Source organism: Nelumbo lutea, chromosome 3 (assembly GCF_056320005.1).
Source record: "Nelumbo lutea isolate HS-2025 chromosome 3, American lotus-T2T, whole genome shotgun sequence".
Lineage (NCBI taxonomy): Eukaryota > Viridiplantae > Streptophyta > Magnoliopsida > Proteales > Nelumbonaceae > Nelumbo > Nelumbo lutea.
Genome location: NC_142686.1, coordinates 4,771,552 through 4,798,475, shown reverse-complemented (window position 1 = coordinate 4,798,475; position 26,924 = coordinate 4,771,552). Strand labels below are relative to the sequence as shown.

Genomic DNA, 26,924 nt, shown 5'->3' with positions numbered 1-26,924 from the left:
GATTGACAATCTTCTCTACCTGAAACTCGTCGATATAGCTTTTGATGACATACATACTGGGGTAGAACTTCTGCCCCTAGGATGATAATTAACAAATACAAACATGTCTTAGTTAATAAATTAAAGAAGTAATCATGCTGCATATTCCATTAGCCTAACATGCCGGCATTACAGTCAGACCTGAACCCTATCATATGGCATATGGGTTCGAGCCAGATGCAGAGCCAGCGATGTACAAGGGACGACATAGGGTACCCACTTCATTGATCTATAGACCCAAGGGAATCCGGAAAGGTGATGATGAATTGATGTGTTAAGCATCAATATTCAATAGTGCCCTTGGTACACAGTGTGGGAAAAACTTTTCATATAGTTAAGCATGGACCGGAAGGAGGTGGCAAACATGCTTATGACATCTCCTGGGGTAAACATGATCCAATGAATTTTAAGCATCTGATCTTTAGACTTCTCTTGAATGCTTAAAAGAAATTGCCAAAAATTTTCCACAGGGCAAAGTAACGGGGCAAAATCCTATGTTTGGGAGCACAGGATTGTGGATCTGGAGTACTAGTAGTACTCTCTTAGATGGTCTGAGTGCAAACATGAAATGCTTCCTATTATTGAATTTGCAAAGTTTTGATTCATCAAAAACTAAAATTATCCCCATAATTCATGAAATCACTGATCACACAAGAGTATTTTTGCTTGTCAACAAGCCAGTTCCATTATTCTTTGATCTGATGAACACATACAGAGACAAAAAACTATAACACACCATGAAACACTATGTCAATCAACAATCCCCCATTCATGGTGTTTCCCACCTACAGATTGGAGTGTCCCACCCGAACATGGACCCGGTGCCATGATGTGTTCAGTATTCCTCTCAGGTTCCATATGACCTCCACATTTTCAGGTTGCACATTTGCTGCAGTGTCAACCTATCAATAAAAATAGAAGAGAAGCACATTAGATATAAGAATCAACTCCAAGATGCAGAAATGTGCAAAATTAAGTTGTTAATCTAGGACACTGAGTATTCTCTACTATGTATCTACCCTATTGATATGTTTGAGATTCCACGGGGATTATTAACTCATTTTCATATTTGAGATTCCAAGTAGCTGATACTAAAGTAGAGCTCCAAGTACTGAATAAATGTAACGACTGCATACCGCTTTCGCAACTATCTCAGTTATCTGTGGGATGTCAACCTCAGCTTGAAAAAACACCCATGCCCATTTGTCACTGCTTATATCATCTGCAATGTATGGAACGCCAGTCTTCTGGTACCTTGATGCCTCCACCCATGTCTTACCTCCGTCAACTGATATATCCACTCTCTCAATTCCCCGCCCACCTCCAGACACTGCATATCCACTAACAATTACCTGCATAAATGAAAGGGAGAAGAAGAATCTAACATCAGCACTTACACACAAGAGTAAGAAGTTTGTGAATGTTACCATTCTAGATAACATCAATACTTGTGCACAAATGCACTCGGAACATTTAGAAGCTCTAGAAGATGTTACTAACCTTTCCATGCTTTACCACATCCACATCCTCTAAGGAACAAATAGCACACTGTCACACCACAAAGTTTTCATGTGTCATTCAAATAAGTAAACCATTGATTGCTCAAAGTATATTTTTACATGGTATTTTTAGAATCATTAGTACATGTTTTTTGCATTTATCCCTTTCTTGCCATTCAAATAAGTAAACCATTGATTGACTAGGAACCATTTGACATACAAGCTAATTTAGCAACTCTTACTTGGACATAAGCAGTTGAAAGAGTGTTACAAATGATAATGAAACAGTATTACTGAACAAAGATAAAAGAAAAGAAATTAATGTAAAGAGATAATAGAAAAACACCTGAACAGGGAAATCCATTTGTGGCTTTCGAGTAGACCACACAATATTGTCCCAATTAACTGAAGGTGGAAACATCTTGTAGTCCTTTTGCATAAAGAAACCCTGCTCCACAGCAAATGTAAGCCCAATCATGTAACATTCACAGGTCAAGTAGACAAACAAAAAATATAAAGTCACTAAATAAATGTTAGAACCTGGCTTTCTTCTGCAATTATTTTGATGGTATCCAACCATTTAACAGAGCGAGCGCCAATAACCCCAGGAACAACCACACGTAATGGATATCCATGATCCCTATTGAGAGGCTTTGGTACAGAAACAATAAGGTAAATCACAATTATAATAGTTGTTGAAGCATACTTGCAAATGCTGAATACAAACTATAATATGAAAATGGAAGGGGGAAAGACTAGGGGAGGAAAGATACTATTATTTGATTTGAAAACCATAGATCAAGTTATGGAGGTTAATAGAAGCCAGGCAAAGAGGTAAGCAGTGGAAAAAATATCAATTATTAACTGATACAGGGACCTTCTGTTATACACCCCTACCACCATGCAAACAAGAAAAAGAAATAGAAGAAAAATAAATACAGAACGGCAAAAAGATTATCCAAATGTTATTTTAATAATTTGAGGAACGTTTTTAGAAGAATTACCAATACATAAAGAGCACATTAATTTGATATTACATATAATATACTTTGACTACTGAGGATATGATCTTAGTGTAACCCCTAAACCATAATAAGTCATAACCCTATCATTGAAATATGCATGTGATAAGAGTATCTTTGTGTATGTGTTGTGTCAAGAAATATGCCATAACAGGAAATGGTTGAAAGAGAAAACAATATTCCAAGTAGAAAATCCACAAAGGTCTGATACTTCCAAGAAGGCAAGATTACTCACCTCTCCATTCATCTCATATGCAAGCAAGACATCAGCTTCAGGATTTGTTGCCTGAATTAATGGGATGGATGCCTTATAAGGACCTCCATTCTCTTCCTATGAAGTCCTCAAATGTTACAAAAACAGTGAATGGCAGAAAATCAGTCAACCGGGCCATAAGGAACTCCAAAGTACAAAATAAAGTTCCAGAATAAAGTATAATAGTGTACTCACCTTACACATATCAACACTTATAAATTCAACATGTTTTCCTCCTGATGGTGTGGTTTTTGTCAGTTTAGGAATCCCCACAAGTTCGAGGACATCTGCCAATTTAGCCCCACCCCAAATTGCTGAAAATAAAATGAAAAAATATGAGAATAAAAGAGAAGGACAAAAAGAAGAAAAAGATTGTTGCACTTATTTAACTTTAATAGTTGTATTAATTTAGGTCCCTTCAATAGGCCCTTATCTCCTCCTGTCCTACTAAATTTCATCCCAATACTCCATGTCTCCACCTAGAACTCTAGTTTTTAGCGTTTTATTCACAAAGTATATTATTTTTTATCCTTTTTTGCAGGATGTACTTGGAACCTTCTAGGCTTGATTAAATTTTCACTGAAAAGTCTCCAATCGTAAACTAGTTTCATTGGACTTGAACCATTTCACAGCTTTGAGATGAAACTACAGTTCTTGCATGAAGCCCATTTACCCTTCCTAATCAATCCTACCTATTAGTTTTAATTTTATTTCTAAACCATTTCAAAATATTTTGCCTAGCTTTATAAACCCATCTTGAGATGAGTCTACCAAACACCAATTGATACCAAAGCAGTAAGTCCTACATCATTAGCTCAAGCTAACCAACCCAATTTCTTTCAGGTTGGCCAAAACTAAGTAGCAGCCCTAATTTTCACTATATCAAGGACAAAACAAGAACCTTGTATGGATAAAAAAGACTTATTGGTTTCTTGTTGATATGCCCCTTCGATATATTATACAATTTCAGCCTATCTTTACTTCGTATTCTTTAGCAAAAGAGTCCATCTTCATTGATACTATGCCTTTTTGTCCTCACAATAAATGGATGTGCCCTAGAAATCACTTAGATAGAGTCTAGAGCCAAGTTTTTAAACATTCAAGCCTTCCTCATGTACCAACTAGCACGTTATGATATGCCAAGAGAGGGTATGATTCTTTATGGATTCTGATCTGCCGAACCCTACTCAACCAGATAACAAGTTCCTTCATTGTGTCTCCCTTGTTTGGCATCACATCTATAAGGTTGTAATTTCATTGAAGTCCAAGCAAAAACAACTGCCTGAAATGGCACCATTATATTTTTTAACTAATCCAGCTATCCTTCCTAGCTTAATCATCTTAAAAACAAGTTTGGATAATTCAATCTCCTTACGCAAGGCCTAAGAAGTTTAACAACTCCACTTCCAGGTATCAGGCACTCACTTACTAACAGCATGATTCTCTGAACATAATGTGGACTACTGAAGTGACCTATTAGCTGCAGTGCACATGAAGATGAATTAACTACTCGGCCTTAAGACCAAAAATGGTACCAAAGGAATCAAATAGAAAACCTTACAAGTCTCACCAAGCACCATATTGATCCTAGCCTAGAAATACCACTACCCACCAGGCAAGCAAAGCACACTTGGGTATCACCCTCTGGATGGCCCTGTCATAAGGGCATGAGCCAAACAACATGTATGACCCAATGAAAGGGCCCAACATCAACTCTAGCACAACTTTCATTAGTATATTTGCAGTGCCTGGTTTCCATCCCAAAACACTATCCCCAAGTGCCCTGCGCTAAATAAAACTAGGTGACCTATTCCTGGATCAACTCACCCCACTAAGGTAACTACTTGAGAAGCTTGTGCCATGTTGCATCATCTGCAGGGGAAGCCACGGAAAACTCCCCCCATTAAGCAGATTTTAAGCTTTTACCACTTTGCCAAAAGGAAGCATCACTTCTGCAGAAAATGCTACTGGCACATCTGTGCACATTGGATGCTTGAATTATTTATAATGGCATCTCAGTATCTTACAGAGAATCCAAGGAAACATTACTGCTCCAATTAAAGAGACTGTGACAATGTCTTGTTAGGCGATCCGATCCAACAGCCAGCAGCTTAAAAGTAACTATTGAGCCTATCTTGTGGCCTTCCAGCCTAGTTAAACACTTCCAAAATAGAAGACCTTTACTTGAGATGGAAAGACAGCTAACAAAAATTAAAAAGAATATCCACAGATCTGATTTCAGGTTTATGAGAGAAAGAAAGCAAACAAACCATTTCCAATAGCAGAAACATCCCAGCCAACACCCTTTACTGTCCTTACTTTGCTCATAGCAGTCCTTCTGTTACCTGCACACTGAATGACTTGAAAGTTGAATCAAATAAGTTCAATGAATTCATGGAATTGATGAAATAACTCAGCAATGCAACATACCTGCAAGGTAGCAGTGACATTGTACTTTGGTAGCTTTCTGTAATTTAAACAAGTAAATTTCTTTACTTAAGCTAGTTTCTATGGAGAATCAAGATATGAGCATTGAAGTTATACATGTTTTCTCAAAAAAGTTATACATGTTTTCTTCTGACAAAAAAAGTTCACTAATAAAAAGATAAAGAGAAATTTGAACTGGTGCACTGGTGAGATATGGGATTAAGATTTAGTTAACTTGATCATTAGTTAGACCTTGCTTCCAAAATAAAAAAGAAGAAAGAAAGAGAGAAGAAAAGAATAAGAAAATTTGTAAATAATGGTTGAAGTATTAAAGGTTGCATCTTCACTCACCTGATATCATTCATAAACAGATCCTTAGGATTTCCCAGCAAACCACAGATAGAGACACTATATCTGCTTTGCCAAACAGGTTTTAGTAGTCAGTCAAAAATCCTCCTAAATGTGGGACTCTTCAGAGGGCTGAAAAAGAAAATGTTGAAATGGGACTTTGATAGTGTATGACCTCTCAATGTCATCAACTAATGGGATTGGCCCATGGTTTCTCTTGTAAAACAAATCTATGGGAGTGATATAAGAGGAGACCAAGGCCGATCGTGGCGGCTCAGCATTGAAAGGCTCCTGCACAATAGAATTAAATTTAATGTTTCAAGGACTAAAGCTTGAATTCGTTTTCATTTCTATCCTAATATTCCATTAGTCTCATCAAAATGGACACATCTTCATAAATGCGAAATTTTGCCTGCTCTTGCTAAAAAGAAGGATAGCCAAGTCTAATAACGGAATAATTTGAGGTTTAAAAAACTTTAAAAATGAATTATACATTTTAAGCTTTTAAATACTCAATTAAAATTCCGAGACATAACATCTTGCCATGGAATGAGTTACTGGAGAAATATCACATTCCAGATAAAACCCACATCCATAAAGGAAGCACCAAAACTTGGTTAATCTGGTGACAGAACTTAAATTTTCAATATGTTGCATGTTTTCTGCGTCGACCAAGCACAGCATAACATTAACTTTTCAGTAGGAAGCAACTCCTTAAAGTGATTTCCAGGTTGAAAAACACAACCAATACCCAATTTCCCACATTGGTAATGATTTAAACCCTTCCATCTATAAAGAAAGACCACATATGACGAAAACCCAAAAGACCTAAATACAACAATCAAGAACCCGATTTTAATATTCACTATCAAAGTTCGCCAGACCATCAAATTCTCGCCTCAAAAGCAGAGAAGTTTCCTTCGAATGAAAGAAAAACCAAATGTGAACAGAGAGCAAGAAGAGGCATAATTGTACAGATACCCCAGAATCCAAAAACAAGCAGACGTTCTAAATTTATTCAATTCACGTATTGAAACATCTTTGCAGCTCAAAATAAAACATTAGAAATGATGAACGAGTAGATAAAGATATGGGTAGATGAGGAAGGATGAATAATAAAAGATTTAACCTTGGAATTGACTTTCAGGCATGGGTGACGAAGGGGTTCTCGCAAATACTCGGTAGGGCCACGGATTCCCGGCATTCTCAGAAACCAGAACTTGGTGGTTGGTTCGAAGGCTTCTCCACACAGAGAGACGATCTATCAACTATCAAGCTTCGAATAAAAGGAATGATGATCTGTGGTTTATACATTTTAAGGTACGCTACCCACAACCCGCCAACGCAGGAACGAGACCAAATCAGCCCACCAGAAGATTGCGCCTCACAACATCCCACAGCACATCCCGTCGTTTATTGGACACATCTCTGTGAGACGTTGTAAGGGGCAATCTTGTGGGGGCTGATTTGAACTCCCTAGTAACAAAAAAACGAAATGCTACTCTTACGCCAACCTTTGGATTTGATGACTGGTTTATGCATGAAAAAGGTCTAGCTCTGACTGTTTGACCGTTTTAAGTGAAATCTCTCTACTAGGTGATTGATACAATACTTTGTGTTTCACGCTAGAGATCGTAGGCCCTTCTATCCAAGGAACCATTTCTGAACCCCTAAACATGCACTGGATAGCAAGTAAGTAATATATTGGCCCCCACATTGAGACCTGAGTCCCCACACAACTTTTGCCTCTAGTAAGAATGCTCTGGCCTTTGTATCGAGGGAGACCCTTATAAATTGCCAGGTGTTGTAATATAGTCAGATTCTTATCAAGATCTTTGGTGGATCCACCTAAAAATATCCAATAATTTACACGATCTTATGGGCTTATCCATTTCATTTTAATTCAGAGCTAACGATACTTGTAAATAATAGAATTCTTCCCATATTAGAGGTAAAAATATCGAATTCACACTAGTCTTCCTCATCCATCGTGGAAAGGAGGGTTTCAATCAACGGGACAACGAGCTGGGTCAGGGTTGATTTTTGGGTTGAATGGTCGAATTGTTTCGAATATTTCAATCACCTTCGTCAATGGTTTATTGATCAAATCAATGACATTCGGCGAAATAACGATTTTCGAGTAAAATGGGACCAGTCACTTGACCGATTTCCGATTTTTCTAATTTGACCATTCGGTCCAGTCCGATTTTGAAAATCATGGTTAGAACGTATTCTGTTTGCAGGTGATCACAACTCGAAGTATGGGGTTGTTATGCAAGAACTTCTTCAGGACATGGAAGGAAAGAACGGAAGGATATGCAATGTGAAGAACATGAAGCCAGATAGTTAATGTGGTCAAATCAAGCTTGGAATAGAATGAGGGGATGAGCCGTTTCTACTTGAAGAATGAAGATTTAATATTATAAGCCATTGGCCACATTTGATTTGCAAAAGAATCATATCGGTGATGCAAAAATTGTATGAGCAGTTGCTAGTTCTCTGTTGTGATCAATGAGCTAGAAGGAATATCATCAAGTTAGATGATGAGAGAGAGAGAGAGAGTCACCTTAGCATTGATGATGAGACATGGATGACGAGAGGGTTCTTGGGAATAATGAGGGGGGCCAATGAGTCCAGGCATTCTCGCTCAGAGCAGAGCTCCTTAATTTGTTATATTCAAATCAAAAACAAAAAGAAAGTAAGAAGATGAAGATGTCTCCGCAGCGCCAGCAAAAGCGTAAGGAGAAAAGGGGGAGAAGTAGGGAGCCCTATAAATTGCAAGTCTGTGACTGTGGTGTGTGATGCGTTCAATGACGTTTTGGGACGAAGATGTCGTCACATGATACGTCACACTCCTTTCAGTTTAAGCTTTATAATACAATAGCGCCACCTGCTGCTATAGTTTCTATCCGACGCGGCCGTGTTATCTACCGTAAAAAAAATTGATTCTTTTCATATATATATATATATATATATATATATATATATATATATGAAATTTGACGCTTGTCTTTCTGCATGGGTTTCCAGTTCATCAGCATCACGACATATGAAAGGTCCAACCATGAAACCATGAATGTGAATGTTTTTTTTTCTTTTAAATTATGACGTGCAAGTTATAAAAAATAAAAAGGAAAGAAATGATTTCCTATAGTGTTAGTTCTAAGGGTCCGTTTGCTTCGCAGTTGGAATTGGAATCGGAATTAAAATCCTTTAGAATTAAAATCTAAGTGGTATATTCTCATAGTGTGTTTGGTTCAATTAGGAATGAGAGTGGAAATTGAAATTAGTAGAAATAAGATTTTATTTTCAAGAAAGGGGTAGGGAATGGTCATTTCGTCAAATAGGGGAATGTCATTCTAGCAAGAATGGGAATGGGATTCTGATTCTTAGGGGTGAGCAAAAAAAACCGAAAACTTTAACTGACCGAAATCGAATCGAAAAATCGGTTAACTTAATCAGTCGGTTCGGTGTTTTTAAAAAAATCGAAGGTACTGGTTCAGTTTCGGTTAACCAATATAAAAAACCGATGGTTAACCGAACCGACCGGTATACATATATTTCTATATACTTTATATTATTTATATAAAGTATATTATATTATTTATATTATTTATATATTATAAATTAATAAATATGCATTATATATAAATATTTATTTATAATATATTATTTATTATTTAAAATATAATATTTTATATATTTATATTTTTTATCATATATTTATAATATATATTGTAAAAACTAAAAAACTGAAAAACCAACGAACCGAACCAACGGTTAATCGAATTGGTCAATTAGTTAACCAACTGGTTTTGATTCAATTCCCGTTACCGATTTTCCAAAAACTGGTAGTACCAATTCGATTCTAAAAAATGCCCCACGGTTCAGTTAACCAAACCGTGAATACCCCTACCGATTTTGCCCAACCAAACAACTAGAATCGAAATAGCCCATTTCAATTCCGATTACAAACCCTTATTCCTGTGAGCCAAACGAGGCCTAAGTTTGTAAAATATCAAATCACATTTAAAAGGATTTGAATCCCAAGTTAAAATGAAAAATAAAAATAAGAAAATAGAGCTTAACATCCATTAGGTCAGAATCGCTATCTGAATATCAAATGTCATGCATATGAAATTTAGTCTCGATAAATACAAACATGAATATATCTCAATTTGAGAAGAATGCAAATACGTACAAATATAATATATATATATATATATATATATATATATATATATAAATGCGAATAAGGTTTAGAAACACAAATGTGGGGTTTTGTATTGAAAAAGTGCAAATACAAATATGTATAATAATATAAATATAAAATTTAGAAATAAGATTTTGCACTGAACATATATTTGTATTTACACTTTTTCGAAACTGAGCCTAACGCGTGCAAAACCTTGTTTAATTACAGATTTATGGTATTTATAAACCTTGTTTCAGTTTTTGAAAACAAGGAATACACTACACAATCAACAATATGTTTTCTGTTTTATTCTTTTCCTAGACCTTTGTTTTCGAAACTTAACTCACGTTGGATAATCTATCAACTAGTTGTATGACTGATAGCTAGGAGGAGACAACTGATTCACCCAAATTAATTAAACAACCTCAATGCATTTATTGAAAGGTTTTATAATGTGTTTGAATTAGTTGAAATGTAATAAAAAGCGATTATAACTTTATTAGGAATACCTAAGCATAAGAGACTCTTATGAGGTATTTGTCAATGTGTATGGTTCTGTTCTTTAAAAAAACAACTGCTACATCCACAAACTAGACCATAAATATTGACAAACACCCTCTAAGTGAGACCCACCTAAACAGATTATATACAAAAACTCAGGTTGGTTTAACAACTGCAGTTGAAGTAATAATTGACATCAATTGTCACAGTGCATTATAATTTATCACTAATATAAAACTGGGACCCTAATTCTTTATTAGATCAGTGTGAAGTATATTTTATGCTTCAAGGTAAAGGTTATTGGTAGCAGGGGTGTCAACTAGACTGGATTTGGTCCAATCCGATTCAGTCTAATGTGAATTCATTATAAATGGATCAAGTTCAATCCAATTCAATTAGTGTTTTGAATTAATTTGGACCAATCCAAATCAATGTATGGACCGTTCAATCTGTTTAAATTCATTTTGATTTAGATTGGTTTCAACCCAAACCTGGTCCATTAAAACATATATTCTTATCTTATATCAATGGACCAAATATTGGCTTAATCCAACCCAATCCAATATAAATTTGTTATGGACGGATCAGGTCCAATCCAATCTAATAAATATTTTGGACCAGATTGATCCAATCCAATAAGTTTTGTTGGTCCGTCCAATCCATCCAAATTAATTTTGGACTGGACGGGACCAATCCAAAACCGGTCCATTGACACCCTTAATTGGTGGTGAGAGGATAGAATTTGGTAGAGATGAGGCCCACTATCCATACCAATATACCATGGAAAGCTTGCACCATATCTCGGCTTTGGAAGCAATGCAAAGTCAGCCATTGAAGCTCAAGATTTTTCTAACTGCTACGATATTACTTAAAATAAAATATAGCATACAATTTAAGTTGGATAGTGGCTATTCTTTCTTTTTTTTATTATTTTGGAAGTTTGGAAGTGAAGTAGTCAACAGATCAGATAAAATGTTGATCCAATTCCACTGCAATTGGTTGAACCATTCCTATCCTAAATGATGCTTCAGTTTCCAATAGGATTAACTTCAAATGAATCAGAATCAGCCTTACTCAGATCCCATTAATTCCTGATACAGTAGTTAGGAGTGCTTACCGTTCAATTAACTGAACTATGACGTATTTTTTAAAACCAAATGTATTATCGGTTTTTTAAAATCTCTGAATTGGAATTAAACCGAATCAACCGATTAACCGGTTTTGATTCTTGATTTTTTATATTAATATATATATATATATATATATATACGATTAACCATCAATTTTTTAAATTAACTGGAATTTTTTCGATTTTTCCATTTTTTTCTGAACACCCCTAACGGTAGTAAAAAAACCACAAATGTGTCAATTATATAATTAGGCCTAGAAGACATAACCTAATTTTGTCGTGTGGAAGAATTCTGCTGTGAAGCTACAGGCCACCCATCAGAGAGATCCTATAGATCATCCATGTGTTCATTCATCCAGTTCGCATGATGCTTGATTGCTAGACTTGTTCATAGGCCGGTTAGCCCGACGGGCTGGCCCAGCCCATTTTAAGTTGAACTTGGTCATAATTTTGGGCCCATAGGTTCAGGCTTAAAGCACCAAGCCCAATTTTTTAAGGTCAGGTTCGGGTTTTCTCAAAAAAGTCTGGCCCGAGTCTGAGTCCAATTTGATACTATATATTAAATAATAAATAAATATATATATATATATATATATATAATATTTTTTCTTTGTTCTTTTTTTCCAAGTTATAGTGAGATGTTTATTATTTTTGGGTTATGAAGGTTTTTAATGTAAATAAAATACTTTTTTTATTGAATAAAAAAGAAAAAAAATTCTGGTCAGGTTTCAAACTTTATATGAGGGCTGGGCTCGGGCTTGGGCCTGAGTATATTCTATTGATACATATACAAAGCCTGACCTGGCCCATGAAAAGGTCTATTGAATGGAGTAAAATAAGCATATAGAGTGTTGGTTCATTGGTTGCGCATAAAGTGGTAAATGGCCATTAAACAAATGAATTTTGAAAAAATGAATAGTAACTAAAGAAAATAATTTTCTTTTCTATCTTTTTTAACCATTAATCCTTTTGGTTCAAATCTTTATGACAATCCCCGACTCAACCGTGATATTTGACTTTCAAGCCAACCAAAAAACTTTGGGATACGTTTGGGAGTTTACATCAGCTGCAATTAGGGGTGTCCACTGTTCAATTAATCGAATTATTGACAATTTTTGCAAATTGAATTAGTTTTATCGGTTTTTCAATTTCTCTAAACCGAAACCGAATCGGTACCACCGGTTAACTGGTCCGTCGGTTTCAGTTTTTGACCGGTTCAGTTCTTTGATTTTTATATTTATAATATATATTATATAAATATATGTATAATATTATATTATAAATAATAAATGATATATAATATATGTATATATTATATATATAATGCATATATATTTATATATAATATATAAAAAATATGTGACATATATTTAAAATATATATATAAAATATACATATAAATATATATACCAATCGGTTCGGTTAACCATCATTTTTTTTGGAGTAACTGAAAACCAAACCGATTCTTTGGTTTTTCAAAAGTACCAAACCGAAACCAAACCAATTGGTTTGATTAACTGTATTTTCCGATTCAATTTTCTGAGTTCGGTTCAGTTTTTTCGATTTTTCATGGACATCGCTAACTGTAACAGCACTAGCTTATGAACCCTAAATGAAATATGGACACGCCAAGCATCAAATGGAAAACTGGACTGCTATAAAATGGAAAAAAAAAAAAAAAAGGTTCTTGTGTTCATGTCTTTAGGGGTCGAAGTCAGAGAGTAGCAGAGGGGAATTCACATTACCTGCAACCGTGGTTGTAGAACAATCCAAAGACCTTCTAGTAGATGTTTGTCATCAATGCTATTGCTCCATTTCTAGAGAAAGGTATGGCTTGAAAAAAAAAATATCCGTCTTTTTACTGTTGTTAGTAATAATATACTGACATGAGATTGAAAAACACCTATATGACAGTAATTTTTGAGAAATGTTATGAGAAAAACAACATAACAATGTGTGACACTAATTTTTGAGAAAACATATTTTAGAAAATGACATTAATTCCAAACACCGTTCTAGTTAATGTGATGCCTTAAATTTATTGCAAAATCCTGTTTATATTTCATTAGGGGTCATTGGATTATTCTGCGACCATGGTTGCAGCGGAAGGAAGCCATGTATAAATATAATCCCATCCATTTTCACTTTTCAGCAACTCCTCCCATAGCTTTTGGCTCCAAAAGATTATGTGCTCTTAATGTTTCATTTTCCGGCTGGATTTATTATTTCACAAGAAACATTAATTTTCCTCCACTTGAGGTGCAATCAGACGCAACTGATAGGCATGAGAAACTGTGGGCGTCCATAGTTTCGCAGCAAAATGATGATGGTATCAGGTCCCTTTTTGGAAACGGTGAATTCAACGTATAAGATAAGTGAAAATCTATGATATGAAAAGAGTTTTTGACCAATAAATATCCACTTAAATTGCACCTGATTCGTTATCATGTTTATAATTTCAACTTATTGATCAATTTTTCCTATATCATAATCGAAATAATAGTAAGCCTCAATTGATAATGTAAACAATTGTGGTGTGTGCGTGAGCGTGAATATTCTTTCATTTGTACTATTTGGATTTAATCTAGCACATGTATGGACAACGTTTCATTAGATAATGAGTCTATAAGAATAAAAAACTCCTCCTGGTTCGTTTGCGTCCATATGCTTGACTAGTTTAGTGTCAACTGACAATCGACTGATTGGGTTTTCTCATGCGAATCGAACATCGCAAATTTGCATTTGACTAACTCTGTATGGCAAGGGGAAAAAATTCGGTTCGACTCAAGCTGGAAAATCTTGTTTTGGTGCAAATTGTTACACGAGTGAAGAGGTAAGTAGGAGATTTAAATCTCCACTTTGATGTTATGAGTTGAGATTAATCCAGTTGATAGCAAGGTTTAAAGTATCGTTACCTATCAGCCCGTATCGGCCGATACGTATCATTTTAGGATCTTTTTGATACGCCCCTACAGTGAGTGTATCGGAAGTCTGACCGGTTCAAGGGATGGAGGGGTCCTATACCGACTCCCCTGAATTAATTTAAAAAAAAATAAAGAAAAAAAAATGAGTATCAAAATGCCCAATACGCCCCTACAAACATATCGGACATATCAATATTTTAAACCTTAGTTGAGAGAGAGAGTGGGCAAAGTGTTGAAATCTTAAAGTTCAAGGGATCTTTGTAGCAAATGAAAGTTAGTATTACTACTTTTTTAAAAGTACACTGTGATAATCGATAATTTACCCTTCTAGATATTACCAAATTTTCAACTACTTATGACTATTTTCATCCTCATCAATTTCTATTCAATCATACCATTCTTTTTCCTATTGTTCTTTTCAGCAGTATTTAAAAACTAGCTGAACTGTTAAAGTATCGTTACCTATCAGCCCGTATCGGCCGATACGTATCATTTTAGGATCTTTTTGATACGCCCCTACAGTGAGTGTATCGGAAGTCTGACCGGTTCAAGGGATGGAGGGGTCCTATACCGACTCCCCTGAATTAATTTAAAAAAAAATAAAGAAAAAAAAATGAGTATCAAAATGCCCAATACGCCCCTACAAACATATCGGACATATCAATATTTTAAACCTTAGTTGAGAGAGAGAGTGGGCAAAGTGTTGAAATCTTAAAGTTCAAGGGATCTTTGTAGCAAATGAAAGTTAGTATTACTACTTTTTTAAAAGTACACTGTGATAATCGATAATTTACCCTTCTAGATATTACCAAATTTTCAACTACTTATGACTATTTTCATCCTCATCAATTTCTATTCAATCATACCATTCTTTTTCCTATTGTTCTTTTCAGCAGTATTTAAAAACTAGCTGAACTGTTAAAGTATCGTTACCTATCAGCCCGTATCGGCCGATACGTATCATTTTAGGATCTTTTTGATACGCCCCTACAGTGAGTGTATCGGAAGTCTGACCGGTTCAAGGGATGGAGGGGTCCTATACCGACTCCCCTGAATTAATTTAAAAAAAAATAAAGAAAAAAAAATGAGTATCAAAATGCCCAATACGCCCCTACAAACATATCGGACATATCAATATTTTAAACCTTAGTTGAGAGAGAGAGTGGGCAAAGTGTTGAAATCTTAAAGTTCAAGGGATCTTTGTAGCAAATGAAAGTTAGTATTACTACTTTTTTAAAAGTACACTGTGATAATCGATAATTTACCCTTCTAGATATTACCAAATTTTCAACTACTTATGACTATTTTCATCCTCATCAATTTCTATTCAATCATACCATTCTTTTTCCTATTGTTCTTTTCAGCAGTATTTAAAAACTAGCTGAACTGTTAAAGTATCGTTACCTATCAGCCCGTATCGGCCGATACGTATCATTTTAGGATCTTTTTGATACGCCCCTACAGTGAGTGTATCGGAAGTCTGACCGGTTCAAGGGATGGAGGGGTCCTATACCGACTCCCCTGAATTAATTTAAAAAAAAATAAAGAAAAAAAAATGAGTATCAAAATGCCCAATACGCCCCTACAAACATATCGGACATATCAATATTTTAAACCTTAGTTGAGAGAGAGAGTGGGCAAAGTGTTGAAATCTTAAAGTTCAAGGGATCTTTGTAGCAAATGAAAGTTAGTATTACTACTTTTTTAAAAGTACACTGTGATAATCGATAATTTACCCTTCTAGATATTACCAAATTTTCAACTACTTATGACTATTTTCATCCTCATCAATTTCTATTCAATCATACCATTCTTTTTCCTATTGTTCTTTTCAGCAGTATTTAAAAACTAGCTGAACTGTTTTTGCCTTGGGTCACAGGTCACCCAGTTTGACCGTTTAGATAAAATGAATTAGATCATGCTACACCATATATAAACATGTATTATATCAAGAAAATAATGTATAATTATATTCTATACATAATCTATGTATATATGTATTAATTTATGTTTAAAATATATTTCTATTTCAGTTTGTTATGTTTTATTTGAATAAAAAATGTTAAAAATTGAGATCCAAGGCCAAAAGATGGTTTCTCTAACAAAAAAGCAGGGCAAAACACATTTGAAAGTTTGCATATATGTTTAGTGTGCAATCCATGACCCAATAACTAGGTCGAACAGGTAAACAGTTGAACCTCCCAGATCAAACCATTTTTAACCGGATCAACAGTTTTTTACCAAACTTCTGATTGAACAGCAGGTTGAAAGCATTGCTCTTTAGCATATAGCATAGATAATTATGCACAAAACGGGTAATTAGATTATTCACAACAATTGGACTTGTTTCTGATACAACTGATGTGACAGATGTATATAACATAAACAGTGTTTGCTTAAGAAAATTAAATATTGTTGCGAGGGTTCCGAGGATCAGAACCCACCAATGATTTGGTAGCACCAGATGTTGCTTCAACTTCAAGTACAATCACTGGTCAGGTAAACTTTTTCTCCATTGAAATAAATTAAGAACATCCCTTAAGTTTGATCTTAGCCAATACAAAACCAATAGAACTTTCCGAAAAGGAGCAAAGCATTTTTTTTTAAGTAGGGGCAGAGCCGGTTACTCGGTTAGACCTTAGGATAGGTCGTAGGTCCAGAGAGTCAGGTCGATACCATCCTAGGCCCAACATTATATAATTCTTTGGGTTTGGCGGGCTTGGGCCTGAACATCCAGCCCACAAAGCATGAGACACCAACACGTTCTGAAAAGCATTATGAAAGGAACGCAAAAACATTTGGATACAGGATACTACTTGATCAGGCTTCATGGGGAAGTACGTACAAGAAAAGAGGAAAAAAAAATCTACAATGTAAATAACAGCAATTGACATCACAGTAGATCTAGACATTTTCCCCGTTTTAAATTAGTTCGAAAGTTCATCAAGTAACAAAAAGACTCGGATTTCTAAATCAGATTAAAAGAGGTACAACCTCCTGGCCCCGAATGCGCACATATATATAACAGATTCCTCTTCCCCCCACCCCTCAAACAACTCCAACAATGCTTTTTATTATTGTTGTTGCTGTTGATTCTTAAGGAAAACTACGACTCACCATCCACTCTATCACGTTTGAGACGCGCAATCAATTCATCCTGCATAAAGGACCAGGGCATAGTGACCAGGATTGCAGGAAAAAATAAATAAATGCACATAAATAAGAATTCCTCTATGCGAGAATCAAATAAGAATTCCTCTATTGGCTAGCAACCAGACATAACCCCTTCCTGTCTGGGTTTGGACATGGCTAGAAGCTAAGGCTATGTTTGGTTCGAAGGAAAAAGTAGGGAAAGGGAAGGGAAAGGCAGGGAAACCTATACAAGGTTTGTAAAGGTTTCCCTACATTTCCCTTCCTTTCCCTACCTTTTCCTTCAAACCAAACATAACCTAAATGCTGGCAGAGTGTGGAAGCCAGTAACAACTATCAACAGAAAAAATCCTTTATCAGATGGAAATGATAACCATTGGGTGATCCCATTAACATAATATTGTCCTAACGTATTTTTATGGGGAAAATAGATGCATGCATACACTAAGAAGACAATATGTTAGTACTTGCCTTCTTTCCCTTGACTGACAGACCCCTCTCCTTTAGAAGGGCACGTAATCTTTCCACGGTCAGACTCTGTAAATCCTTCTCAGGTGCACGAGTACTTGATCCCTCTATATAATTAGCAACCCATTAGGAATCTCAAAAATAAAATAAAAAATAAAAAAATATATCTTCATGATGTGTTCACGTAGGGCATGCAGCTACAAGGCACATCTCTGAAACTACCATAGCAGCTTCCTTTGCACTCTGAAAATCCTGTTTAATCTACTATACAACCAAGTGAAAGTTATGGTCTGGCGAAAAGTAAATTCAACAATCAAGGTGCTAATCCAGAAACCTAATTTCATCATACATTTCTTTAAATTAGTATACAGTTTTATGGAGAAATCTTATAATAAATTAAGATTGTTCAAACACCAGCGCTGTGAAATCACTTATCTACCTAGGAAATCATGATGGATTAATTTAGCAACAAAGACGGGAATGTAGAGGCCAAGTTCTTACGTGCCTCAATCCATACTTTCTGCCATGTTGAAGTCACCAAAAATGTTCTGCATCACCACTGAGGTAAGGACATGTATGGTGTCTTACTTATGGAACCAAAATTTGGTTTAGGAAATATTTTAGGCTTCCTGGGTTATGGAAAAAGAAGTATGAGTACTTGGATTTTGAGAGATGATACTTTCTGGTGGGTTTAAGGTATGAATTCTTGGCGAGCATACTTCAAGTTGTACAAATTCTTCTTAAGAGATCTAGAACATCCAAGTGCCTAAGCAACTAAAAAATTATCACAACTTACCCCATCGAGCACTTTCAGAATTTTTGGCCATGTTGGCTCTCTTAACAGAAGCTCTACCATCTCCAATTCTTTCAACAGTCCTGAAGACGTGAATTGAACTCAATAAGAAAAAGAATGAATTACCAGCTACTGAGCTATGACAGTGTCTGCCTGTGTGTGCATTAGGAATGATTATAAATACTTCATTTTCTTGTGAACCCACTACTCATAAATGAATTACCAGCTACTAGCTACTCTATGACAGTGTCTGTCTGTGTGCATTAGCTACTGAGCTACTGGGCAACGTGCAGAACGAACCCACTACTCACTTCCTATCAACATCATTATTGGTAAATAAGTCATGACATCATTAACCAAATTTGTGATGGGAATCCCCACACTATCACACAAAGGACATTACATGCTGGTAATCATTTTTTTTGTTGATGTGAAGCAAAACATTCATAAGAAACACTGTGATGTTTCACAGTACCCACCAGTATTTAGAAGGTGTGGTAGCCTCCAGGCGAGGCACCCCCAAAAGATTTTTATTAAAAATAAAGAAAAATGAGATCCTCCTTCCTCTTCTTCCTCCCCCTCATCCCCCTCCTCTTAAGGAGGCGTAAAGCCTCCTTGTTTTCGGGAGGCTTACGGCTCTTACATTCTGAACTATGCCTCACGCCACACCTCCGCATTTTAAAACATTAGTACCCCCCCATACACACATACCCAAAATAGCAGCTCAATTGAAGACACATTTCTCTCTTAATAAAAATCTCAAATACTTGAGAGCAAGGCCTGTTCCATAAGAAGACAACTGGCATCTAGACAGTAGAATAGCCTAGGAAATCCCTCTAACCCTTTAAAAATGCACTTGTATCTCTTAGATTGGCTATAAGTTAACGAGAACAATTATCATCTATAGTTGTCCCATTAGGTTGAATCCAAATATTAATTTTACTTGCAATTTCAAGTTCACCTTTCAGTTCCACATGACTCAGCTCGAACTTATCCCAACTAGTCAAATAGTCTCAATTTCTCTAACAATATTGAGGAACTTCATAGGAACTTGCTAAACAGCTTCACAAGAAAATATGTTTCCCAAATCCTCTTCTACCACAACTTGGCAAAACTAAGGGTCCGTGTAGTTCATAGTCAGAATTGGAATGATCTATTCCCATAGTCTGTATGGTTCAGACGGGAATTGGAATGGGATTTCATTCCCAAGGGAGGGGGAGGGGGAGGGAATGGCCATTCCCTCAAATGGGGTAATGCCATTCCACCAGAAATGGGAATGGGATTCCGATTCCACCCAACCAAACAGTTGGAATTGGAATGGCCCATTCTGATTCTGATTCCAGACCCCTATTCCCGCAAACCGAATGGGCCCTAAGATTTCTAGCAAGCTTCAATAAAATTAGCATTATTATAGTTGGTTTACTACAAGATTTTTATAAATGGCAGCAAAAATGGGATTTTAGAAATTGAACTAAAGTGCTCTTTATTTCAGGTAAATCTGAACAAAGATACCTGAAATTTGTTATACAACTCCAAGACCTGGACCTGGTGAGTCCCACATCAAATCATTTCTGTCTACAGTTTCCCTTGCAAGGGTATCCACAATGCTGTTGGCAGATCAAAGGACCCAATCGAAAAAGCAGTTCATATGAGTTGCCAATACGGCAATACCATCACTTCCCTTATCAGGCGTCTAAGGCTGTATTTTGTATTTTTTTGCTAGAAAATAAAGAGAAACAGAAAGTTGAGGGGAAGTTAAAATTCATTAGGAACTTTCCCTCAACTTTCTGTTTCTCTTATTTTCTCTATCAAACCAACATGGCCCAAGGGTCCACAGTCCTCTTTAAGATGGCAAAAATATCACAACTTGGGAGGCCCCTTTGATAATAAGATCTGTTCATGTTGATGAATGTCCCAATTTGACTTCCTGTAAGAAGGCAAGTGTTTCAGCCCTCAGAACTTCCTTCACCCATTGGCCCATTTTTGTACAGAACTAATAGCGGGATATTTGTTTTCCTAAGACGGAAATAACAGTCCTTGGCCCTTACCACGCAAATATGGATCTAAAATTGTCCAAGCACTTTATCTTAAACCAACTTAACAGTGCTTAACCATTACAATGAAAATATGTCAAAACTATGGTATATATGGATCTACAGATAGTGGCCCTTATCCCTTACCATGTAAGGATATAAATATAAATTTAGAAAAAAGGAGGAAGTACATCATCTTAATCAAATAATGTGAATGTGGGTACTACAAGACTCATAAACACACAAGCTGCAAGCATGCCAAAAACAATAGGAAGCCTTGGGTATTTACACCAACACCAATTATAGCACATGCACATGAAGGGAAAACAAAATATATTATAAGAGGCATGTCAAACATCATCCATTCAACCGAAAATACAACAAATACCTTTTTCCTTTTGTGCTCTCAGCTGTAGCTTTACCCTTTACATCCTTTGCGCTGGAATCACTTTTCTGTTTCTTAAGCGTGAGAGATCTAATCAATATGTTCATTTGGTTTGTTTTTATTAACTGGTCCTCTAGACAGAGAGATAAACAAGAATGAGAACCTCATATTTGACATTCAACATATTCAAAAATGGGGGTATACTATGAAAAAATGCTGACACAACAAATCCACAGGAAATTAAGGCCTCATTTGGGGAAATGGCAATTTTGTATTGCACTGAGGAAGCCCTTCTTCACCGCCTCCTAAGTTTTTTTCTTCTTTTAAAGAAGATACACAAAATGACAGAATTTACAAGAAAACGTGAGGAAACCTGCAAGATTTGGAAACATAGAAAAGTTTAACGAAGAATCAGGATGCACAAGCATACCAGAGGGTGATGTATCATGATCGCAAACATATACTCGCATCCCACCCTGAACGAAGTTCTCAAGATGTAAGTATTATCATAAACAAAATCAACAAAACTATGACATTTGGAATGTAAAAGGTATAAACCATCGTGAAGCAAGAACAATTAACAAGAATATCAAATGACCTAAAAGTAAAACCACATATTACAAGTATGGTTGACAGATTATTAAGAGGATACAGGACATGATACAAGAAAATGGTGAGATGAATGCCTAGCTTACTGAAATTTTCCTCATAACGACAATGATTTAAAGTGCTGAGGAAAACCAGAGCCTAAAATCCAGGAAAAAATGACTAGCGTAGATACTTTTGAGAAGAAATTCTTCTGCCACAGAGCTGGGCATCATACTATTAGAGTCATTGCCCTTTTCCCCTTTATTCTATACCTTTTTATATTTTTTGAAGGGTTGCAAACAGGGATAACACATTTTCCACATAATTTTTTTTGATAGATAAACAACCATTGATCACATTTTCCACATAATAACAATGATTTAAAGTGCTGAGGAAAAGCAGAGTCCAAAAATCCAGGAAAAAATGGCAAGCATAGATATTTTGAGAAGAAAGTCTTCTGCAACGGATCTGTGCATCATGTTATTGGAGTCATGGCCCTTTTTCATTTTCTTTTCTCCGTTATTCTCTACCTTTTTATATTTTTTAAAGGGTTGCGAACAGGGATCACAACAACCCAACTGCCTGACCTAGGATGTAGGCCCAGCCATGTCCAGGCTGGGCTAAGCTATGAAAGACCACTAAACTCTGGCCTGGTCCAGTCATGTATACACTAATATTGTTTTTGACCAGTAAACACATCAAATTATTAATTCTCTTACAAAGAATGTTGTTCATGCATACACTACTATTATACATATATATTCTGTTTCTATAATAAAAAATAAATAAAAAACTAGTACTTATGGGTGTTTTAGTTTACATTTCTAATGAAGGAGCACAACTCTTTCCAGTGGCTCTTCATTGGTGTTTGCCTTCATTAACATGATAATGAATATAAAGTGTTTACCAATAATAAAAGTTACAAACTATTACATGCAAAATCTACATAATTCTTAAAAGAAAATCTGAGGCCTACAAGCAGCCTTCATGCATGCATGACGCCATGACCCAAGCCAATTTAAGGCCATCTGCCAACCCACTTGCCAATCTTCTTTCCCATTGATCTGTAAGTGACAACAAATTCTAGCCCTAGTTATGAATCAGCACCTTAGAAAGGAGACATATACAAGTCATAACAAATGGTATGTGGATGCTAATAAACCGGGACATGTTTGGTAATGCTACATTGGAATGCTTTTTATATTCCAAGGAAAAGGATGTAGTTGACATTTTGTTTGGGGAACACCAGACAGCTATACATGACTGTCTTCTTCCTATCTCCCTTTTTTGGATGAACCATATGTAGAATGTGTAATGAGGTCCAGAGGATTTATTATATTTATTATATTTGGTCCAGAGGTCCATATCCAAATATGATTTATTATATTTATAGTGGATATGGTCCAGAGGATTATATTTATATGTAGAATGTGTAACGAGGTCCAGAGGATTTATTATATTTATTATATTTGGTCCTGGCCCTAAAGGGTCATTGGAGTAAACATAACTTCTATTTGAGGCTCCAACACTATAAATATAATATGAGAAACTGAGATGTAAAAGGTACTTGCAGTTTAATAGCTAAGCTCACTTAGGTGGATAAAAAAAAAAACAAATGGAAATTGTAAATACTCCAAATGTGATTCCCAAGAATCTTTTCATGTAAGAACTAGTTCGAAATATTATACATACAACCCAACTGAGGTATCTTCCTAGCATTCCCTAGGAGTTTAAAAACAGAAACTGCACATTCCACAAAGAAGTATATTTGATATTTGTTTTACAGTAAAAGTCAAAGGAGAGAAGTAAACCAAAGTTCATTTTAACATGAATTACAATGCCTCTAGACTTATTGCAAAAACTAAGCACAGCAGGTGCAACGATGATAATTAATCTTGTTTTATAGAGAAGAGTCATGCCAAAAGAAGAGAAATACCCAGGACCTAAAAGAAGATAAAAACTAAAAGCATAAAATGTATATGGCTTTAATAAGATCCTTGCAATAGAAATCATCATGTTTATTATAAAATTCTAGAAATTAAATTATTAAAGAAACTTAGCTACAGTTCAAAATCAATTAATTAGTAAAAAATGTATTAAATAATCTGGTTCTAAGAACATTTGCTGACTTTAAAGAAAACTTACTAATCCAATTTATCTTTTAATTGTTAACATTTATCTTATTAGATGTGGAATAAAGAATAAAGCATATAAAAGTGAGGTGTATTACCTAAGTTTGGCTAGCAAGATCTACCTAACCCAAACTCCTAACAGTCTACAACAATCATTGCGATACAATGCCCCAAAATAGTTGAGTTTTGTTTACCCCTGTCAGGGTCATTTTACCAGGCCAAAAATATTTGTAAATCTCTTTTTTATAATAAAAAGAAAAAATATTAAAATAAAAAAAGAGAAAATACAAAGGAAGGTGATCAGCAGTCACCCTAGAGAAGAAAAGATACAAACCTCACCTCCGAAAAGCCATCTCCACCCCCCCTAAAAAACCAAACAAATCAGCCACAAGACAAATGAAACATATACAAAAAAGCATACCTCCCCCACTAAACAATAACAAGATGTGAACAAAGCCCTACAATGAAGTAACATAATTGACCCATTCTTCACAATCTTATTTTGTAGAAACCTCTTTGCTTCTGCAAACTTTCTTCGATTTTTTCACCTTCTTAGAAGGCCCAACTCCAAACAGATCTCCTTTTAGTCTTGCAAACACTTTTGATACCTGGACTGTTCTAAGAATTTTTTTGGTTGTTGAATCTTCTTTTCTTCTTACAGTGTTAGGCTTCTTCAGATCCCTCGGTGCTTTCTGAGTTTTGATAATCATTAATTCTTTCCAATTCCAAGACCATGTTTCTCTCAAACAAAAAAAAAGTCTGCTCCATCTCTCCCTCTACTCTACAACCAACCCCAACTCCTTTAAATGGACTTTAACTTTTTTTTATCAAAATCTGACCTTGAATTGGCATCAATCTCTTAAAAAACCATACTAAAATCTACTTTATCCTTCAAAGGCATCAGATATATTTCTTTAAAATCTTTAAACATTTTCCTAGCAAAATCCTCCCTTCGAATAATATGTAGCCCCAAAAGTTTTTTTACTTCCACTTCTGTATCCACCACCTTCTTCATATCATTTGTCCCTTCAATTTCATGAGTCTCATCAAGAGTTGCTTCTCCATCATCAGAGTCCTTACTTTCACTCTCCATCTCCTTGACTATATCCTCTTTCTATAAAGGCCATCTCCTCAACTATATCTTCTTTCTGTAAAGACCTTGTTCTATATCTTCTAACTCTTTTATAAATTTTTGGCACCAACTTCTTCCACCCATCTTGGATCTCCACAAAACTATATTTGTCATTATTTATTTGATTACTCTCTCCTCCAAACCTTCCTACAACCCTCCCTTTCTTCAATACAACCCTCTTCCATCAACACCAAACTCCCCTGCCTAGCTGAAATTGACACTCCCCCCTTTTGCTCTCTGGACCACTTCTACCTCGTTCCCTCGTGTCCCCATTTCTTCAGATCCACCCACATTAACACACTCACCAGAATCTCTCTCTCCCTATCGGAAGCTTGAAAGTCACCAATAAATCACCCTCCCTTACTGAACTCTCAAGACTTTCTTCTCCCTCTTTGTCTACCCCTCCTACCAAACAAACAATACTCCCAACAAAAAATCTTCTATCATCCCCTTCAAAATTATTGGATCCCAACTCAGGAAAGCCACATCCCTCAAATGGCTCCCCAAAGCCATTATCAATATAGCCCGAGGACACAACATGAGCAGCCTCCGCAAAGTCAATATTCATCTCAACTTCAACTGCGAGCAGTAACTCCTTGTTGTGCCCCAAATCCAATCTTCCAACGAAGAGTCACACTTTTGCTATTGTCAATGGTCCAAAGTAGGTTGCCTACTTCCCCTCCCATTTTTGGAGGTGAAGTTTGTATCTTTTCTTTAGAAATTCCAAAAATATCTTTCAGCAGCCTTCTCTTTTTCTGATCTTTTGATAATATTCCCATTTTTCAAAAATAATCCAAAAATATCTTTCTTTCAGTATGTCATCTCTGATTCTGAAATCCGTCCCTAATTTTTCTTTCAGTATGCCATCTAAAACTCTGCTTTCATAATGTTCTTGACTCTGAAAACCTCACATTGTAGATTGCAAAAAATCATTCTCGTAGATTTGAGCCCCATAATTCTCTATCAATGGCCCATCATATGGCATTCCATTTGTCCTACATCGAATTTCCAATTACAAAGTGTCTGATATTGCCCGGAATAACATTACTTGAATCTAATGCTACATACAGACTTTGACATGCACGAGTGTATGTATATGCGTAATCATAACATGTTTATGTACATCAAAAAAACATTCGTACAACCTAAGAACTGATTTACCCAGACAGGAAATAAATAGCTTCTTAATCTACTTTGTTTCTCTTCGGGTATGAGATGTGGCTACCCTGACATCGAGCAATCTCCCTCAAGTTCTTCATAACTCACCGAAACGAACACTCAGTGCTAACCACTCAAAGGAACTATTCAGCAAAGATCAAAACACACAAAATTCCCAATTCTTGTCCAATCACCAATGTGTTGAACACATCTTTTTCGAATGAAATGTGTATTAGAAAGAACACCCCCCCCCTCCCCCGCGCGGGAAAAAGAAAACTACAGTTAAAAAAAAAAAAAAAAAAAAAGCTAGGGTTTTATAGAAAGAGAGAGTACCGGGTTTGAAGAGATGACAGTGGAGGAGAAGAGGCCACGAGAAGGAAGGTTGGCAAGGTACTTGGAAGCTCCCCCATCCATGGAACTCGAATCAGACGGTGAAGCAGATGCGCCTTCCATCGCGCCTAAAACCACCCCCAGGCGGTCAGTCCTAAATAAACACTGACGAGTGACGACTGCCTTCGGACAGTCTACTCCTGTCTAGGGTAGCGGCTTAGCTTGGGGTTTTGTCAAAATTAGGGTTGTCCATTGAAAACCGAAAAATCGAATCGCACCGCAGAATGCAGTTAATCCGATAAATTTTTGAAAACAAAGGAGCGGTTTGGTTTTCGATTAATCTACAGGAGTAGACTAATATATATATATATATATATATATATATATATGTAGAGAGAGAGAAAGAGAAAGAAGATAC

The 26,924-nt window shown here is 35.9% G+C and overlaps 2 protein-coding genes across 3 annotated transcripts; both read right to left on the bottom strand.

Annotated features, from left to right (window-relative positions):
- Nucleotides 1-634: 634 nt before the first annotated feature.
- Nucleotides 635-8,379, bottom strand: SOX (sulfite oxidase). Of its 2 annotated transcripts, none has more exons than XM_088978295.1 (12): nucleotides 8,155-8,379; nucleotides 5,764-5,879; nucleotides 5,592-5,654; nucleotides 5,244-5,280; nucleotides 5,084-5,165; nucleotides 3,009-3,127; nucleotides 2,796-2,891; nucleotides 2,079-2,189; nucleotides 1,885-1,986; nucleotides 1,540-1,587; nucleotides 1,176-1,391; nucleotides 635-941 (listed from the first exon to the last, which is right to left on the bottom strand). In XM_088978295.1, the coding sequence occupies exons 1-12, from the start codon at nucleotides 8,227-8,229 to the stop codon at nucleotides 825-827; spliced, it is 1,182 nt and encodes a 393-aa protein (XP_088834421.1). In that variant the 5' UTR covers nucleotides 8,230-8,379; the 3' UTR covers nucleotides 635-824. The 2 variants fall into 2 exon arrangements, with proteins under 2 accessions (XP_088834421.1, XP_088834420.1); XM_088978294.1 differs by lacking the exon at nucleotides 8,155-8,379 and adding an exon at nucleotides 6,718-7,130.
- An 8,755-nt stretch (nucleotides 8,380-17,134) lies between these two features.
- LOC148862505 (SAP domain-containing protein) lies at nucleotides 17,135-26,900 on the bottom strand. The gene is made up of 6 exons (XM_088978293.1): nucleotides 26,510-26,900; nucleotides 21,597-21,642; nucleotides 21,170-21,299; nucleotides 18,752-18,831; nucleotides 17,959-18,062; nucleotides 17,135-17,494 (listed from the first exon to the last, which is right to left on the bottom strand). Exons 1-6 carry the CDS (start codon nucleotides 26,627-26,629, stop codon nucleotides 17,444-17,446), a joined length of 531 nt encoding a protein of 176 aa, XP_088834419.1. The 5' UTR covers nucleotides 26,630-26,900; the 3' UTR covers nucleotides 17,135-17,443.
- Nucleotides 26,901-26,924: the final 24 nt, after the last annotated feature.

Coding starts and splice junctions, on each gene's coding strand:
- SOX (XM_088978295.1), bottom strand. CDS start 8,229: ATGCCTGGACTCATTGGCCCCCCTCATTATTCCCAAGAACCCTCTCGT. Junction 5,880..8,154: donor GTCTCATCATCAATGCTAAG/GTGACTCTCTCT, acceptor TCTATTGTGCAG/GAGCCTTTCAATGCTGAGCC. Junction 2,190..2,795: donor CATATGAGATGAATGGAGAG/GTGAGTAATCTT, acceptor TCTGTACCAAAG/CCTCTCAATAGGGATCATGG.
- LOC148862505 (XM_088978293.1), bottom strand. CDS start 26,629: ATGGAAGGCGCATCTGCTTCACCGTCTGATTCGAGTTCCATGGATGGG. Junction 21,643..26,509: donor CTGTCATCTCTTCAAACCCG/GTACTCTCTCTT, acceptor AACTTCGTTCAG/GGTGGGATGCGAGTATATGT. Junction 17,495..17,958: donor TGTCAGTCAAGGGAAAGAAG/GCAAGTACTAAC, acceptor TCCTTTATGCAG/GATGAATTGATTGCGCGTCT.